Consider the following 20,281-nt stretch of genomic DNA (forward strand, 5'->3'; position numbering starts at 1 on the left):
TCTCGAAAAAAAAAAGTATTAATATATTATTTGATTTGCTTTAAAAACATATATACTCATTATGAAAAGATTGGAAGGATATTTAATTTGAACAAAATATTAAAGAATAACATTATCTATCTGCTTCTCTGATTTTTCAAAAATTTCTATAATAAATAACATTTTTTAATATTAAAAAAAAGACAAAAGCGATTGTTTCGAAACATAACAATAAACAAATGGGTCTCCACTTCCCAAGCCGAATCATCTTTGTTTCTATTTAGATCTGAGTATGCCTTTCTTGCAAGGTGCAGTGACAGTCGAGTAGCACTCACCTGTGCAACTGCTTGTAGGTTATAGCAGATGATGTCCTTATTTGCTACTGAAGCTCCATAGAGAAGTGTCTCTGTGAGCCAGCAAAGTCCCAGGAGCAGGTCACAGAAGCTCAGACAAAAAAGTGCTCTAATCTGTAAAAGTAACAAAATCCTCATTTCATAGGTGATATAGGTAGAAGAATGTTAACAATGTAATAATTCTTACATGTTATGTTTCTACTATAAAACTGGGCATCATTTTTCTGGGGCCTCTGCCATTAGTTGATTGTGGAAAATGCAAAGGAAGACTACAGATAGGAAGGAATCTGTAACCACTATAACCACAGTTATCCCAACTGTCCTGGAATCGGAGTACTCATGGATAGATTAGCATTGGACCTTCTTACTCATAGGGACACTCCTATCTCAGGTATAGTGTTAAAAAAAAGAGTCCAAAGATGGGAGAAATTTTGCAGTGGAGATGCACAACAAGGAGACAATTAAGAGTGCTTTAGCTGCTCAGGCAACATCTTCTAAAATAAGAAATAAGGTAATCTGCTAAGTGTTTAGGGATGTGGCTTATGACTTAAAGACAATGCAAATGTATACAAGTAATTAAAAGTAACAAATAATAAAAAGTCAGAGTAAAAAGTCAGTAATACTGAAAAATGTCAGAATGAACTGTATATGTCGCCTTTCAATTTCTGGCCACAGTGGGTGAAAATTGTCTCATTTTTATCCTCCTCTTGGCATCCCCATTTCCACTTATCTAAAGATGGTTTTGGTCCTTCTATGAAGGAAATTATAAAACATTTATTGAGGGACTCCTAAAGAAGATCTAAAGTGAAGAAATACATCATATGCTCATAGATTGTAAGATGCAATACTATAAAAATGTCAATTCTGCCTAAATTGGTCTGTAGATTAAATGCAATCTCAATTAAATCTCAACCTATTTTCCTGTGGAACTTAACAAGCTGATTCTAAATCCAATGCAGAAATACAAAATATCATCCTGTGAGCCACAAACTTTCCAAGGGAGTGACTGGGCGTTCACCATCTTAGGGAGAAGTTCTCATCCATGGCACACCTGGCATGTGTGAACTCCTTCAATGGACCACACCTGCAGCTGGTGGATGATGGCCTCACGGACCTCCATAGCAGCTTCACAAGACCCATAGGGCTGCCCCACTGCTCTCTTAACCTGGCAGCTGCTGCCTTGGAAAAGTACAGTTGTGAATTTGGCTCCATGAAGTATTATGCACCGTGTGGCTCTAGTGAGGTCTTAGGTTGTTGTCTGACACATACTGCCGTCATTTCCCTGGTGTTTAGAGAAATGCCATATGCAGGTAGACCCCCAAAAGTACAAGGGCATATTTAATGGATTCTCAGTTGCACTAAGGACGATGGTGTTTGCTATTTTTGTTCTTTTTTTTTTGAGACGGAGTTTCACTCTTGTTACCCAGGCTGGAGTGCAATGGCGGGATCTCGGCTCACCGCAACCTCCACCTCCTGGGTTCAGGCAATTCTCCTGCCTCAGCCTCCCGAGTAGCTGGGATTACAGGCACGCGCCACCATGCCCAGCTAATTTTTTGTATTTTTAGTAGAGACGGGGTTTCACCATGTTGACCAGGATGGTCTCAATCTCTTGACCTCATGATCCACCTGCCTCGGCCTCCCAAAGTGCTGGGATTACAGGCGTGAGCCACCGCGCCCGGCGATGGTGTTTGCTCTTTGGCTAAAGGTTGGGCTCTGACTTTCATTGGCCACTCCATGCCGGACTCTGCAAGTTTGGTTTTTATGAAGTCTTTAAAGTCTTCTATAGCAATATGCTTCCAGAACATGTTATCTCTGGCGCATATCACTATATTTGGCTGCCTCTGCCAATGCTAAATTCTTTGCTGTTATTGCCTTATGGAAGCTGCTAAGGTTCAAATTCAAACCCAACCAGGTTACACCAACATTTTGAGGAATGCAGCTCCCAAAATGTATAAGGAAGAAGTCCTAACAACATTCTACAAAGGGACTGCTCCTCTCTGGATGAGGCAGCATACACCATGATGAAGTTTGTCTGCTTCGAAGGTACTGTTGAAGCATCATACAAGTTTGTGGTTCCTAAGCCCCCACCGTGAATGTTCAAAGGCAGAGGAGCTGGTTGCAACATTTATAGCAGGTTATATACCTAGAGTGTTTTGTGCAATTGTTTCTCACCCTGCTGATTCTGTGGTATCTGTGTTGAATAAAGAAACAGGTAGCAGTGCTTCTCAGGTCCTCCAGAGTCTTGGATTTAAAGGTGTATGGAAGGGACTGTTTGCTTGTATCATTATGACTGGTACTCTGACTGCACTACAGTAGTTTATGTATGATTCTGTGAAGGTCTACTTCAGGCTCCCTTGCCCTCCCCCACCGAAGATGCCAGAATCTCTGAAGAAGCAACTCAGGTTAACTCAGTAGCTAGATCAAAGCAAATGTGGACCGACTCTGCTTGTTGAACAGTGTTGAAGAAAGTACAGGGGAGGACTCAAGATGGCGCTGTGAGAATAACCCAGGATTGGAGCTCTTCTCGTTGAATCCGCAAATGGTGAGTCAGAGCAGCATTTCCAGACTGATCTTTGTTGCCCACAGAACAGGGAAACTCCCAAGTATAAAAAAGACACAGGACGCCAGGCAGTAGGTCTGCCTGGTGAAGCCGGCAGCCGGGGCGGCGGCGGCCGGCCCTACCCAGCAATCCCCACAGGGCGCGCTTGTCCGGGTGCCCTGTTGAACCGGCAACCTGAGACTTGAGAGGGCTGGACTTGAGACTGAACGAGACTTGGACAGTAGGCCAGCCCAGGGGATTGCAGGGATTGGGATACCCAGTGGGACGAACAAAACTGCGATTTCAAACTATCCCGAGCAGACGGTCCGAGACGCTCTGTGGGGGAGAGGCGTACACCACTACCGAGGCAACCTGCCCCAACTGAGATACATGCCCACTGCAGACGCAGCCAGCCATTGCCGAGGCAACCCGCCCCAACTGAGATACACGCCCACTGCTGACGCAGCCAGCCGTTGCCGAGGCAACCCGCCCCAACTGAGATACACGCCCATTGCTGACGCAGCCTGCCGTTGCTGAGGCAACACGCTACAACGAAGAGACTCCACCGCAGGGCATGGCGGAGACCACAGCAGAGCCGGCAGGAACAGCGCGAATCACACAACAGCAGGGCGGAGCCTCGGCAGCCAAACAGTGGCTAGTCTGCCTTCTAGCTGGGCAGGACACCTGATCGGACATCCAAAAATAAAGCCCAAACCCCTCAACACAGAGCATTTGAGAAAAAAAAAAAAGGGTTTTTTAATGAGCTCTGTTGCAGCAGAATCAAACATAGCAGCCTAACAGCCCTGAATGAACAACAGAGTGCACAGCTCAGCAATTAAACCCCTATAAAGTACAAACTGTCTCCTCAAGCAGCTCCCTGACCCGTCTATATCCAAAAGACTGACATTAGGCAGGCATCATCCTAGGACAAAGAGAGCAGAAAAAGAAACTGGTAGCATCCCTCGCTGTGCCACAGCTACTAGAGGTGCACCCCAGACAAGCAGGGTCTGGAGCGGACCTCAGCAGTCATACAGCGAAGGGGCTAGACTGGTAGAAGGAAAACCAAGCAACAGAAATACTTCATCATCAACATTCTGGGTGTCCACTCAGAGACCCAAACGAAAAGTCAGCAACTACGCAGACGACCAGCGGACAAATCCACAAAGATGGGAAGAAACCAGCGCAAAAAGGAGGAAAACACCCGAAACCAGAACACCTCGCCTCCTAGAAAGGACCAAAACTCCTCATCAGCAAGGGAGCAAAGCTGGACAAAGAATGACTGTGACGAAATGACGGAATTAGACTTCAGAAGATGGATAATGAGAAACTTTTGTGAGCTAAAAGATCATGTATTAAATCAATGCAAAGAAACTAAGAACCTTGAAAAAAGATTTGAAAAAAGATTCGAGGAAATGATAACAAGAATAAATACCTTAGAGAGGAATATGAATGAATTAAAGGAGCTGAAAAACACAATACGAGAACTTCGCGAAGCAAACACAAGTTTCAATAGCCGAATTGTCCAAGCAGAAGAAAGAATATCTGAAGTCGAAGACCACCTCAATGAAATAAAACGAGAAACCAAGATCAGAGAAAAAAGCACAAAAAGGAATGAACAAAGTCTCCAAGAAATGTGGGACTATGTGAAAAGACCTAACCTACATTTGATAGGTGTACCAGAAGGGGACGAAGAGAATGAATCCAAGCTGGAAAATACTCTTCAGGACATCATCCAGGAAAATTTGCCCCACCTAGCAAGACAAGCCAACACTCAATTGCAGGAAATACAGAGAACACCACAAAGATATTCCACAAGAAGAGCAACCCCAAGGCACATAATCGTCAGATTCAACAGGGTTGAAATAAAGGAGAGAATACTAAGGGCAGCCAGAGAGAAAGGTCGGATCACCCACAAAGGGAAGCCCATCAGACTCACAGCAGATCTCTCGGCAGAAACACTACAAGCCAGAAGAGAGTGGGGGCCAATATTCAACATTCTTAAAGAAAAGAACTTTCAACCCAGAATTTCATATCCAGCCAAACTGAGCTTCAGAAGTGAAGGAAGAAAAAAATCCTTTGCGAACAAGCAAATACTCAGAGATTTTGTCACCACTAGGCCTGCTTTACAAGAGCTCCTAAAAGAGGCACTACACATAGAAAGGATCAATCAGTACCAGCCATTCCAAAATCACACTGAATGCTAAAGAGCTTCAACATAATGAAGAATCTACAACAACTAACAGGCAAAACAGCCACTTAGCATCAAAATGGCAGTATCAAATTCACACATAACAATATTAACCCTAAATGTAAATGGACTAAATGCACCAATCAAAAGACACAGACTGGCAAATTGGATAAAAATCCAAAACCCATCAGTGTGCTGTATCCAGGAAACCCATCTCACAGGCAAGAATACACAAAGGCTCAAAATAAAGGGATGGAGGAAGATTTACCAAGCAAATGGAAAGCAAAAAAAAGCAGGAGTTGCAATTCTCATCTCTGATAAAATAGACTTTAAAGCAACAAAGATCAAAAGAGACAAAGAAGGCCATTACATAATGGTAAAAGGATCGATACAACAAGAAGAGCTAACGATCCTAAACATATATGGACCCAACACAGGAGCACCCAGATACATAAGGCAAGTTCTTAATGACTTACAAAAGGACTTAGACTCCCACACAATAATAGTGGGAGACTTTAACACTCCACTGTCAATACTAGACAGATCAACCAGACAGAAAATCAACAAGGATACCCAGGGCTTGAACTCAGACCTAGAGCAAGCAAACCTGGTGGACATTTACAGAACTCTCCACCCCAAATCCACAGAATACACATTCTTCTCAGCACCACATCACACCTACTCTAAAATTGACCACATAAAATTGGAAGTAAAGCACTGCTCAACAAATGCAAAACAACTGAAATCATAACAAACAGCCTCTCAGACCATAGTGCAATCAAGTTAGAACTCAGAATTCAGAAACTGACCCAGAACCGCACAGCTTCATGGAAACTGAACAACTGGCTCTTGAATGTTGACTGGGTAAACAACGAAATGAAGGCAGAAATAAAGAAGTTCTTCGAAACCAATGAGAACGAAGACACAACGTGCCAGAACCTCTGGGACACATTTAAAGCAGTCTCTAGAGGAAAGTATATAGCAATAAGTGCCCATATGAGGAGAATGGAGAGATCCAAAATTGACACCCTATCGTCAAAATTGAAAGAGCTAGAGGAGCAAGATCAAAAAAACTCAAAACCCAGCAGAAGACAAGAAATTACTAAGATCAGAGCTGAGCTGAAGGAGATTGAGACACGAAAAACCCTTCAAAAAATCAATAAATCCAAGAGCTGGTTTTTTGAAAAGATCAACAACATAGACAGACCACTAGCCAGATTGATTAAAAAGAAAAGAGAGAACAACCAAATAGATGCAATAAAAAATGATAAAGGGGAAATCACCACAGATTCCACAGAAATTCAAACCATCATCAGAGAATATTACAAACAACTCTATGCGCATAAACTAGTAAACCTGGAAGAAATGGATAAATTCCTGGATTCCTGTGTCCTCCCAAGCCTAAACCAGGAGGAAGCTGAAACTATGAATAGACCAATAACAAGGTCTGAAGTTGAGGCAGCAATTAAGAGCCTACCACACAAAAAAAGCCCAGGTCCAGACGGGTTCACAGCCGAATTCTACCAGACACACAAGGAGGAGCTGGTACCATTCCTTCTAAAACTATTTCAAACAATCCAAAAAGAGGGAATCCTTCCCAAATCATTTTATGAGACCAACATCATCCTGATACCAAAACCCGGCAGAGACCCAACGAGAAAAGAAAACTTCAGGCCAATATCCATGATTAACATAGATGCAAAAATCTTCAATAAAATATTGGCAAGCCGATTGCAACAGCAAATCAAAAAACTTATTCATCATGATCAAGTAGGATTCATCCCGGGGATGCAAGGCTGGTTCAACATACACAAGTCTATCAACGTAATTCACCACATAAACAGAACCAAAAACAAAAACCACATGATTATCTCAATTGACGCAGAGAAGGCATTTGACAAAATTCAACAGCCCTTTATGCTAAAAACCCTCAATAAACTCGGTATCGATGGAACGTACCTCAAAGTAATAAAAGCTATTTATGACAAACCAACAGCCAATATCATACTGAATGGGCAAAAACTGGAAGCATTCCCTTTGAAATCTGGCACTAGACAAGGATGCCCTCTCTCACCACTCCTATTCAATATAGTACTGGAAGTTCTAGCCAGAGCAATCAGGCAAGAAAAAGAAATAAAGGGTATTCAAATAGGAAAGGTGGAAGCCAAATTGTCTCTATTTGCAGACGACATGATAGTATACCTGGAAGACCCCATTGCCTCAGCCCAAAAACTCCTGAAACTGATAAACAACTTCAGCAAAGTCTCAGGATACAAAATCAATGTGAAAAAATCACAAGCATTCGTCTACACCAATAACAGACTTAAAGAAAGCCAAATCAAGAGCGAACTGCCATTAGCAATTGCTACAAAAAGAATAAAATACCTTGGAATACAACTCACAAGGAACGTAAGGGACCTCTTCAAGGAGAACTACAAACCACTGCTCAACGAAATCAGAGAGGACACAAACAGATGGAGAAACATTCCATGTTCATGGTTAGGAAGAATTAATATCGTCAAAATGGCTATACTGCCCAAAGTAATTTACAGAATCAATGCTATCCCCACCAAGCTACCATTGACTTTCTTCACAGAACTGGAAAAAACCACCATGAACTTCATATGGAACCAAAAGAGAGCCCGCATAGCCAAGTCAATTCTAAGCAAAAAGAACACAGCGGGGGGCATCACACTACCGGATTTCAAACTATACTACAAGCCTACAGTAATCAAAACAGCATGGTACTGGTACCAAAACAGAGATATAGACCAATGGAACAAAACAGAGGCACCGGAGGCAACACAACATACATACAACTATACAATCTTTGATAAACCTGACAAAAACAAGCAATGGGGAAAGGATTCCATGTTTAACAAATGGTGTTGGGAAAACTGGCTAGCCATGTGCAGAAAGCAGAAACTGAACCCCTTCCTGACACCTTACACTAAAATTAACTCCAGATGGATTAAAGACTTAAACATAAGACCTGGCACCATAAAAACCCTAGAAGGAAATCTAGGCAAAACTATCCAGGACATAGGAGTAGGCAAGGACTTCATGAACAAAACACCAAAAGCATTGGCAACAAAAGCCAAAATAGACAAATGGGACCTAATCAAACTCCACAGCTTCTGCACGGCAAAAGAAACAGTCACTAGAGTGGATCGGCAACCAACAGAATGGGAAAAAATTTTCGCAGTCTACCCATCTGACAAAGGGCTGATATCCAGAATTTACAAAGAACTCAAACAGATTTACAGGAAAAAAACAAACAAGCCCATTCAAAAGTGGGCAAAGGATATGAACAGATACTTTACGAAAGAAGACATATATGAGGCCAACAATCATATGAAAAAATGCTCATCGTCACTGGTCATCAGAGAGATGCAAATCAAAACCACATTGAGATACCATCTCACGCCAGTTAGAATGGCGATCATTAAAAAATCTGGAGACAACAGATGCTGGAGAGGATGTGGAGAAAAAGGAACACTTTTACACTGTTGGTGGGAGTGTAAATTAGTTCAACCATTGTGGAAGACAGTGTGGCGATTCCTCAAGGCCTTAGAAATAGAAATTCCATTTGACCCAGCAATCCCATTACTGGGTATATATCCAAAAGACTATAAATCGTTCTACTATAAGGACACATGTACACGAATGTTCATTGCAGCACTGTTTACAATAGCAAAGACCTGGAATCAACCCAAATGCCCATTGATAATAGACTGGATTGGAAAAATGTGGCACATATACACCATGGAATATTATGCAGCAATCAGAAATGATGAGTTCGTGTCGTTTGTAGGGACATGGATGAATCTGGAGAACATCATCCTCAGCAAACTGACACAAGAACAGAATATGAAACACCACATATTCTCACTCATAGGTGGGTGATGAAAAATGAGAACACATGGACACAGAAAGGGGAGTACTAAACACTGGGGTCTATTGGGGGGAAAAGGGGAGGGCCAGTGGGAGGGGGAGGTGGGGAGGGATAGCCTGGGGAGAAATGCCAAATGTGGGTGAAGGGGAGAAGAAAAGCAAAGCACACTGCCATGTGTGTACCTACGCAACTGTCTTGCATGCTCTGCTCATGTACCCCAAAACCTATAATCCAATAAAAAATTTAAAAAAAAAAAAAAAGCATGCAAAGTTCAAAAAAAAAAAAAAAGAAAGTACAAAAAGAACTTTTATATATTTGACAGTATAGGAAATTATCTGTTTCTGACATAATTACTATAGTACTCTTGCTTAAGGCAAGGGTTTCAAATTTACCACTGAAATAAACCCAACTCTTCAGGAAAAAAAAAAAAGGAAATACAAAATAATAAGATAAGATACCAAGACACTCTTGAAAAAAAAAAAAGAAGGAAAACTTGCCCTACCTCCTCTTAAGACTAATATAGACCTACAGTGCAGATACTGTGGTACTAGCATAGAGATGGACAAATAGGTGAACAGAATAAAAATTGCCCAAATTAAATCCAGCAATAGATAGATAGATAGATAGATAGATAGATAGATAGATAGATAGATAGATAGATAGATCTCTGATGTATGATAAAAGTGGCGTTTTTAATCAATGGAAAAGGAATAGTCTTTTCAAAATATGAAGCTAGAACAGTTGGATATCCATACAGAAAAAAAATGAAATTAGGCCCCTACTTTGTATCTCATACTACACTCAAAAAATCAGTTCTAGGCCAGGCACATGGCTCACACCTGCAATCCCAGCACTTTGGGAGGCCAAGGTGGTTGGATCACCTGAGGTCAGGAGTTCAAAACCAGCTTGGCCAACATGGCAAAACCCCATCTCTACTAAAAATACAAAAATTATCTGGGCATGGTGGCAGGCAACCATAATCCCAGCTATTCAGGAGGCTGAGGCAGGAGAATCACTTGAATCCAGGAGGCGGAGGATGCAGTGAGCCGAGACTCCATCTAATTAGTTCCAGGCCAGGTGCAGTGTATTATGATTGTAATTCTAACACTTTGGAAGGCCGAGATGGGAGGACTGCTTGAGCCCAGGAGTTCAAGATCAGACTAAGCAACATGGTGAGACTCCATCTCTATGAATAAAATAAAAAATAAAAAAGTCAGCTGGACATGGTGACACACACTTGTGGTGCCAGCTACTTTGGAGTCTGAGCCAGGAGGATTACTTGAGCTCAGGAGGTCGAGGCTGCAGTGAGCCATGATTGCATTACTGCACTTCAGCTTGGACAAAAGAACAAGACCCTGTCTCAAAGAAAAAAACAGTTCCAAGTGGTTTAAAGACATAAATGTGAAAGGCAACAACTATAAACCTTTTTTACATTCTATAGAAGAACGTCTTCAACTTTTGTTTAGGGAAAATTTTCCTAAACAAAACACAAAAAGTTCTAAAAGAAATCATTTTTAAAATCTGCCAGATGTAATCTGCTGACGCCTGTAATCCCAGCATTTTGGGAGGTCAAGGCAGGCAGATCACAAGGTCAGGAGTTCGAGATCAGCCTGGCCAATATGGTGAAACCTTGTCTCCACTAAAAATACAAAAATTAGCCAGATGAGTTGGCAAGCACCTGTAGTCCCAGCTACTCAGGAGGCTGAAGCAGAAGAATCACTTGAACCTGGGAGGTGGAGGTTGCAGAGAGCCAAGATCGTGCCACTGCACTCCAGCCTGGGCGACAAAGTAAGACTCCATCTCAAAAAAACAAACAAACAACAAAAAAAAAGTAATAATAAAAAAAATCAGAGGGGAAAAAGAAGATGGCACAGTAGGAGCAACTCAGGATTGCAGCTCTCAGTGAAGGCGCAGAGGGTGAGTTCAAGCCACATTTCCAGACGGATCTTTGTTGCCCACAGAACCGGGAAATTCCCAGGTGTAAGACAGACACGGGACGCCAGCACAGCTGCTTCGGCTGGCACGGCCGTTTCGGCCGGCACAGCAGCGCAGCGGCACTCCACACAAAACGCACTGGTCTGGGTGCCCTGTTAAACTGGCAATCTGAGATTTGGGAGGGAAGATTAGCATATCCATCTGATTAAATGGGACTTGGACAGTGAGCCAGACCAGGAGATTCCCAGGAAGCGACGTTTGAGCCGGTACAGTGGGTCACTACACGGGAAATAACAGATCCTGGTGTCCTATCAGCAGGCGACTGAAAAACCTGGGAGAGAGTCAACCATTCCACTTTAAAAAAAAAAAAAAAAAAGGCTCTGAGGCAGGGAGCCAGATGATCAGGCTCGGCGGGTCCCACCCCCACAGGGACAAACAAAACGGCAATTCGAAATGCTCGGGGTTGAGAGTTTCACTACAGGCACAGCTGAACCCAGGATGGTGCAGCTCGGTGGGGGAGGGGCGTCCGCCATTACCGAGGCATTCCACCCCTACTGAGGTACACTCCCATTGCTGACACAGCCTGCCGTTGCTGAGGCAACCCACCATAACATAGAGACTCCGCCAACAGGGCAGAGCCCACAGCAACAAGGCGGACCCCACGGTAGCAGGGCGGAGCCTAGGCAGGCAAATAGTGACTAGACTGCCTTCTAGCTGGGCAGGACAGTGCAACAAATACTCAAAGAAAGCCCTAACTCCCCAAGACAGAGCTTCTGAGGAAAAAAAGGGGTTTTATAAGTTCTGCTGCAGCAGACTTAAACATACCTGGCTAACAGCCCTGAATGAACAACGGAGCTCACAGCTCAGCACTTGAGCTCCTATAAAGTACAGACCATCTCCTCAAGCAGCTCCCTGATCCCTGTGTATCCAAAGAGTCATCTCAAAAAGGACTGATCAGAATGAAATTTGGCAGGCATCATTCTGGGACAAAGATAGCAGAAGAAGAAACTGGTAGCAACCCTCACTATTCCGCAGCTGCTACAGGTGTACCCCAGACAAGCAGGGCCTGGAGTGGACCTCAGCAGTTGTACAAGAGAGGGGCTAGACTGTTAGAAGGAAAACTAAAACAGAAATACTTCATTATCAAGAATCTGGGTGTCCACTCAGAGACCCAATCGAAAAGTTAGCAACTACTCAGACAAAAGGTGGATAAATCCACAAAGATGGGAAGAAACCACTGCAAAAAAAAAGGAAAACACCTCGCCTACTACAAAGGACCAAAACTCCTCACCAGCAAGGGAACAAGGCCTGATTGAGAATGAGTGTGATGAATTTACAGAATCAGGCTTCAGAAAGTGGGTAATAAGAAACTTCTGTGAGCTAAAAGAACATGTTCTAACCCAATGCAAAGAAACTAAGAACCTTTAAAAAAGATTCGAGGAAATGATAACAAGAATGGACAACTTAGAGAGGAATATGAATAAATTGAAGTAGCTGAAAAACACAAAATGAGAACTTCGTGAAGCATGCACAAGTTTCAAAAGCCGAATTGCCCAAGCAGAAGAAAGAATATCAGAAGTTGAAGATCAACTCAATGAAATAAAACAAGAAGCCAAGATTAGAGAAAAAAGTGCAAAAAGGAATGAACAAAGTCTCCAAGAAATGTGGGACTATGTGAAGAGACCTAACCTACGTTTGATAGGTGTACCAGAATGTGACGAAGAGAATAAATCCAAGCTGCAAAATACTCTTCAGGATATTATCCAGGAAAATTTCCCCAACCTAGCAAGGCAGGCCAATATTGAAGTCCAGGAAATACAGAGAACACCACAAAGATATCCCGCAAGAAGAGCAACCCCAAGACACATAATCGTCAGATTCACCAGGGTTGAAAAGAAAAAGAAGATACTAAGGGCAGCCAGAGAGACAGGTTGGGTCACCCACAAAGGGAAGCCCATCAGACTCACAGCAGATCTCTCGGCAGAAACCCTACAAGCCAGAAGAGAGTGGGGGCCAATATTCAACATCTTTAAAAAAAAGAGCTTTCAACCCAGAATTTCATATCAAGCCAAACTGAACTTCATAAGTGAAGGAAAAATAAAATCCTTTGTGAACAAGCAAGTACTCAGAGATTTTGTCACCACGAGGCCTGCTTTACAAGAGCTCCTGAAGAGGCACTACACATAGAAAGGAACAACCAGTATCAGCCATTCCAAAAACATACCAAATGCTAAAAAGTATCAACAAAATGAAGAATCTCCAACAACTAATGGACAAAACAGCCAGCTAGCATCAAAATGGCAGTATCAAATTCACACATAACAATATTAACCCTAAATGTAAATTGGCTAAATGCACCAATCAAAAGACACAGACTGGCAAATTGGATAAAAAACTAAAACCCATCGGGATGCTGCATCAAGGAAACCCATCTCACATGCAAGGATACACAAAGGCTCAAAATAAAGGGATGGAGGAAGATTTACCAAGCAAATGGAGAGCAAAAAAAAGCAGGAGTTGCAACTCTCATCTCTGATAAAATAAACTTTAAAGCAACAAAGATCAAAAGAGACAAAGAAGGTCATTACATAATGGTAAAAGGATAGATACAACAAGAAGAGCTAATGATCCTAAATATATATGGACCCAATACAGGAGCACCCAGATATATAAGGCAAGTTCTTAATGACTTACAAAGAGACTTAGACTCCCACACAATAATAGTGGGAGACTTTAACACTCCACTGTCAATATTAGACAGATCAACCAGACAGAAAATTAACAAGGATATCCAGGGCTTGAACTCTGACCTGGAACAAGCAAACCTGATAGACATTTACAGAACTCTCCACCCAAAATCCACAGAATATACATTCTTCTCAGCACCACATCACACCTACTCTAATATTGACCACCTACTTGGAAATAAAGCACTCCTCAGCAAATGCAAAACAACTGAAATCATAACAAACAGTCTCTCAGACCATAGTGCAATCAAGCTAGAACACAGAATTCAGAAACTAACTCAGAACCGCACAGTTTCATGGAAACTGAACAACTGGCTCTTGAATGTTGATTGGATAAACAATGAAATGAAACAAACAAAGAAGTTCTTCGAAACCAACAAGAACGAAGACACAACATACCAGAATCTCTGGGACACATTTAAAGCAGTCTCTAGAGGAAAATATATAGCAATAGGTGCCCACATGAGAAGAGTGGAGAGATCAAAATTGACACCCTATCATCAAAATTGAAAGAGCTACAGGAGCAAGATCAAAAAAACTCAAAACCTAGCAGAAGACAAGAAATAACTAAGATCAGAGCAGAACTGAAGGAGATAGAGACACAAAAAACCCTTCAAAAAATCAATAAATCCAAGAGCTGGTTTTTTTGAAAAGATCAACAAAATAGACCACTAGCCAGACTGATAAAAAAGAAAACAGAGAACAACCAAATAGATGCAATAAAATCACCACAGATTCCACAGAAATTCAAACCATCATCAGAGAATATTACAAACAATTCTATGCACATAAACTAGTAAACCTGGAAGAAATGAATAAATTCCTGAACACCTGTGTCCTCCCAAGCCTAAACCAGGAGGAAGCTGAAACTATGAATAGACCAATAACAAGGTCAGAAGTCGAGGCAGCAATTAAGAGCCTACCACACAAAAAAAGCCCAGGTCCAGACGGGTTAACAGCTGAATTCTACCAGACACACAAAGAGGAGTTGGTACCATTCCTTCTGAAACCATTCCAAATCATCGAAAGAGAGAAAATCCTTCCCAAATCATTTTATGAGACCAACATCATCCTGATACCAAAACCCAGCAGAGACTCAACTAGAAAAGAAAACTTCAGGCCAATATCCATGAACATAGATGCAAAAATCTTCAATAAAATACTGGCAAGCCAATTGCAACAGCACATCAAAACACTTATCCATCATGATCAAGTAGGATTCATCCCGGGGATGCAAGGCTGGTTCAACATACACAAGTCTATAAACATAATTCACCACATAAACAGAACCAAAAACAAAAACCACATGATTATCTCAATTGACGCAGAGAAGACATTTGACAAAATTCAACAGCCCTTTATGCTAAAAACCCTCAATAAACTCGGTATTGATGGAACGTATCTCAAAGTAATAAAAGCTATTTACGACAAACCAACTGCCAATATCATACTGAATGGGCAAAAACTGGAAGCATTCCCTTTGAAATCTGGCACTAGACAAGGATGCCCTCTCTCACCACTCCTATTCAATATAGTACTGGAAGTTCTAGCCAGAGCAATCAGGCAAGAAAAAGAAATAAAGGGTATTCAAATAGGAAAGGTGGAAGCCAAATTGTCTCTATTTGCAGACGACATCATAGTATACCTAGAAGACCCCATCGCCTCAGCCCAAAAACTCCTGAAGCTGATAAGCAACTTCAGCAAAGTCTCAGGATATAAAATCAATGTGAAAAAATCACAAGCATTCCTCTACACCAATAACTGACTTAAAGAGAGCCAAATCAAGAACGAACTGCCATTCACAATTGCTACAAAGAGAATAAAATACCTAGGAATACAACTTACAAGGAACGTAAGGGACCTCTTCAAGGAATACTACAAACCACTGCTCAACAAAATAAGAGAGGACACAAACAGATGGAGAAACATTCCATGTTCATGGTTAGGAAGAATCAATATCATGAAAATGACTATACTACCCAAAGTAATTTACAGAATCAATGCTATCCCCACCAAGCTACCATTCAATTTCTTCACAGAACTGGAAAAAACCACCATGAACTTCATATGGAACCAAAAGAGAGCCTGCATAGCCAAGTCAATTCTAAGCAAAAAGAACACAGCAGGAGGCATCACACTGCCGAACTTCAAACTATACTACAAGGCTACAGTAATCAAAACAGCATGGTATTGGTACCAAAACAGAGATATAGACCAATGGAACAAAACAGAGGCATCGGAGGCAACACATCTACATCCATACAATCTTTGATAAACCTGACAAAAACAAGCAGTGGGTAAAGGATTCCCTGTTTAATAAATGGTGTTGAGAAAACTGGCTAGCCATGTGCAGAAAGCAGAAACTGGACCCCTTCCTGACACCTTACACTAAAATTAACTCCAGATGGATTAAAGACTTAAACATAAGACCTGGCACCATAAAAACTCTAGAAGAAAATCTAGGCAAAACCATCCAGGACATAGGAGTAGGCAAGGACTTCATGAACAAAACACCAAAAGCATTGGCAACAAAAGCCAAAATAGACAAATGGGACCTAATCAAACTCCACAGCTTCTGCACGGCAAAAGAAACAGTCACTAGAGTGAATCGGCAACCAACAGAATGGGAAAAAAGTTTTGCAGTTTACCCATCTCACAAAGGGCTGATATCCAGAATTTACAAAGAACTCAAACAGATTTGCAGGACAAAAACAAACAAGCCCATTCAAAAATGGGCAAAAGATATGAACAGACACTTTACAAAAGAAGACATACAAGAAGCCAACAAACATATGAGAAAATGCTCATCATCACTGGTCATCAGAGAGATGCAAATCAAAACCACATTGAGATACTATCTCAAGCCAGTTAGAATGGCAATCATTAAAAAATCTGGAGACAACAGATGCTGGAGAGGATGTGGAGAAATAGGAACACTTTTACACTGTTGGTGGGAGTGTAAATTAGTTCAACCATTGTGGAAGACAGTGTGGTGATTCCTCAAGGCCTTAGAAATAGAAATTCCATTTGACCCAGCAATCCCATTACTGGGTACATATCCAAAGGAGTATAAATCGTTCTACTATAAGGACACATGCACATGAATGTTCATTGCAGCACTGTTTACAATAGCAAAGACCTGGAACCAACCCAAATGCCCATCGATGATAGACTGGACTGGGAAAATGTGGCACATATACACCATGGAATATGGAATATTATGCAGCAATCAAAAACGATGAGTTCGTGTCCTTTGTAGGGACGTGGATGAATCTAAAGAACATCATTCTCAGCAAACTGACACAAGAACAGAAAATGAAATACCGCATATTCTCACTCATAGGCGGGTGATGAAAAAGGAGATCACATGGACACAGGGAAGGGAGTACTACACACTGGGGTCTATTGGGGGGAATAGCGGAGGGATAGTCAGGGGGGATCTGGGGAGGGATAGCCTGGGGAGAACTGCCAAATGTAAGTGAAGGGGAGGAAGGCAGCAAAACACACTGCCATGTGTGTACCTATGCAACTATCTTGCATGTTCTTCACATGTACCCGAAAACCTAAAATGCAATAAAAAAAATATTTAAAAAATCAACCACATCAAAATGAAAAAATTAAGTCTGTGTCAAGATACCATAATGAAAGTAAAAAGACATACCACAAAATAGAAGAAGACGTCTGTAACACATATAACTGGCAAAGGATCCAAACCATATTTTTTAAAAATTATAAAGCAATAAAAAAAACTCAACAGAAAAACAGGCAAAAATACTTAACAAAAGAGGAAATCCAAATGGCCATAAACATATGAAAATATGACAGACTTTATTAGTAATAAAGAAAATGAAAGATTAAAACCACAGCAAAAAAATAATTACATACCCATGGCAAAAATTTTTGCTGTCTAATAACAGCAAATATTAATAGGAACAAAAAGCAACAGGACCTTTTATACACCACTGACACAACCAGTTGGAAAAGAGTTTGGCATTAGTTTAGGGGCAGTAGAAATCCTATGACAATTCTGACATTAGGTAAATACACTAGATAAGTTTGTGCATTTGTGCACCAGAAAAAATGCACAAAAATGCTTATAGCAGCAAAAATAGGTAAATAAATTTTAACATATTCCTACTACAGAATACCAGACATCAATGAAAATGAAATGAGCTTGTGCTCTGTACAACGTGGATACATCTTACAAATAATGTTGAAGGATAAAAGCAACTCACAAAACAATACATACAAAAATACATATAGCATTATTTCATTTATATCAGGTTCAAAAACAAGCACAACTAAATTTTTTAAACATACACACATTTCTGGTAAATTGTACATAAGAGCAAAAAAAAACCTTATCACAAAAATCTGGATACTGATTATCTCTAGAGGTGAAGGGGAGAGCTGTGATTGGGAAGAACCTCAGTAGGTAAATGTCTGGAGGTACAGGTAATGTTCCAATTCTTGTCACTAGCGTTTGTTTATAATCATTCTTTAAATAGGACATACATGTTTCATGCATTCTAGTTCATATCTGATGTATCTCACAATAAAAAAATACATTTACAAATTCTAAAGTCCTGGCCAAGTATGGTGGCTCATGCCTGTAATCCCAACACTTTGTGAGGCTGAGGCAGGGAGACTGAATAAAGCCAGGAGTTCCAGACCAGCCTTGGCAACATAACGAGACCCCTGTCTCTACAAAATAAAAAATTTAAAAAATTAACTGGCTGTGGTGGTGTACACCTGTAATCCCTGCTATTCAGGAAGCTGAGGTGGCAGGATCGCTTGGGTCTAGCAGTTTGAGGCTACAGTAAGCTATGATCCTGTACTGTGGCCTCAGTGACATAGCAAAACCCTGTACTAGAAAAAAAAAATTTAAGTCCTAGTCAGGTATTACCTGATATGAGAACTAATCTCCCCACATGTACAAAAGAGAATTTTTCTCATATCCTTCTCCTAAGCCCACTTGTAAAGGAGAATTTTTCTCTTTTTTTTTCTTTTCTGAGAATTTTTCTCACATATTTCTCCCAAACCAGAAAAAGAAGTAAGATGCTAATTAATATCTTGCTAATAGTGTTAGATGGTCAAGTTGCCTTGGCTAACAGAAACATAAACAAATGAAATAATATATAATAAAAACATTCAAAAGTGTAAAGTATTTCATAAATATCAGCTATTATGTTAACCACATATGGCCTTTTCCCTGAATAAGCTTGCTAAAATTCCAGCTGGATGACAGTCATAGATTCTACTGGCTTATGACCTATCACAAGTTGATAACGGTTAACAGATTTTAAAAAAACTAAGACTAAATATAAAATATTGAAGTCAAGAGATACATAGAGATGAATCTCTAAATTTAAAATGTTTTATTTGGGAAGCAAGAATTGCATTTCAGGGCATACACACAGACTGGGTCGTCTTGGACATGTATGAAGAATGAAGAGATGACTGGGAGTTGTATTAAAAAGAGAAAAAGTATATGTTGTTTTGAAAGCAAGCTCACTGGCACTACAGAAAGTTTTGGGAGTTGGCAAACTGTGATTAGTGAGTGACCATGGTATGTAAAACTAGTCCTAAGAGTCATGGCAAGTCATTTCAGCAACTACAAGGTCAAACGGGTCTCAGGGTTACATTGGGTCATTTCAGTAGCTGTGCTTGTGAAAATGTTAATTATTGGAGCATGTGGTATGTACACCAAGAGCTTGTTCCCCCTGGCTTCTCAACTCTCATTTAGTTGGGTATGACAAGAATTATTCAATATGTATAATCAACTTTCACAAAAATAATCCCTGGAGAAGAAAAGTAACCATGCAGCTTTTATGAGCAAGAACGTAATTCTGATCATTAATTCAAGAAACAACCCTATGAGGCCAAGCATAGTGGTTCACATCTGTAATCCCCAGCACTTTGGGAGGCCGAGGCAGGTGGATCACCTGAGGTCAGGAGTTTGAGACCAGCCTGATCAACAAGGTCAAATCCTGTCTCTAATAAAAATACAAAAAAATTAGCCAGGCATAGTGGTACACACCTGTAGTTGCAGTTACTCAGAAGTCTGAGGCAGGAGAATCACTTGAACCTGGGAGGTGGAGGTTGCAGTGAGCCAAGATCACACCACTGCACTCCAGCCTGAATGACAAAGTGAGACTCTGTAAAAAAAAAAAGAAAGAGAGAGAGAGAGAAAAGGAAAGAGAAAGAGAGAGAAAGAGAAAGAAAGAAAGAAAAAAAAGAAGGAAGAAAGAAAGAATGGACGAACCCTATGTATACGGAGATGTTAAAACATACCAAAAGTCTTTGGCAGGGCAAAGGAGGATAAGAAGAGGTGAGGTTTGCTTGCATTCAATTCTAATGACAGAAGATAAAGTTCAATCAATTAAACAACAAAAATTAACTCAGAACCTAGTATTGAAATCAAGAAAGATCCCATCCCTCCTATGGATAAAAAGATATTATTTTGAAGGAAACACAAGGAAATGTATAACACAGCTCATGCTCTTAAGAAAAATACAACCAGCATAGTGCCTGGTAATAAAGAAAACCCAAAAAAGCATAAGATATGGTCCTAAACATGAAAGCAAAACCTCTTTAAAAAAAACCTCACATATATATACATTAGTATTTGTCCTTTTTTTGACT

General features: G+C 40.8%; 1 protein-coding gene and 1 pseudogene across 18 annotated transcripts in view; one reads left to right on the forward strand and one right to left on the reverse strand.

The window, feature by feature from the left end:
* Positions 1–20,281, reverse strand: part of TMEM116 (transmembrane protein 116) — a 213,908-nt gene that overhangs the window by 175,556 nt on the left and 18,071 nt on the right. For 17 of the 18 annotated variants that reach the window (XR_004729083.3, XM_078337337.1, XM_078337338.1 and 14 more), the window contains one exon: positions 315–446. The exons of the other annotated variant lie outside the window; for it this stretch is intronic. Coding sequence is in view for 16 of the 17 variants with exons in the window: in XM_078337337.1 (XP_078193463.1) it covers positions 315–446 (132 nt within the window). In the remaining variant the exon portion in view is untranslated. The remainder of the gene's footprint in view (positions 1–314; positions 447–20,281) is intronic. 18 annotated transcript variants of the gene reach the window in all.
* LOC100390647 (solute carrier family 25 member 3 pseudogene) lies at positions 2,208–2,747 on the forward strand (annotated as a pseudogene).

The sequence above is a fragment of the Callithrix jacchus genome, chromosome 9 (assembly GCF_049354715.1).
Source record: "Callithrix jacchus isolate 240 chromosome 9, calJac240_pri, whole genome shotgun sequence".
NCBI lineage: Eukaryota > Metazoa > Chordata > Mammalia > Primates > Cebidae > Callithrix > Callithrix jacchus.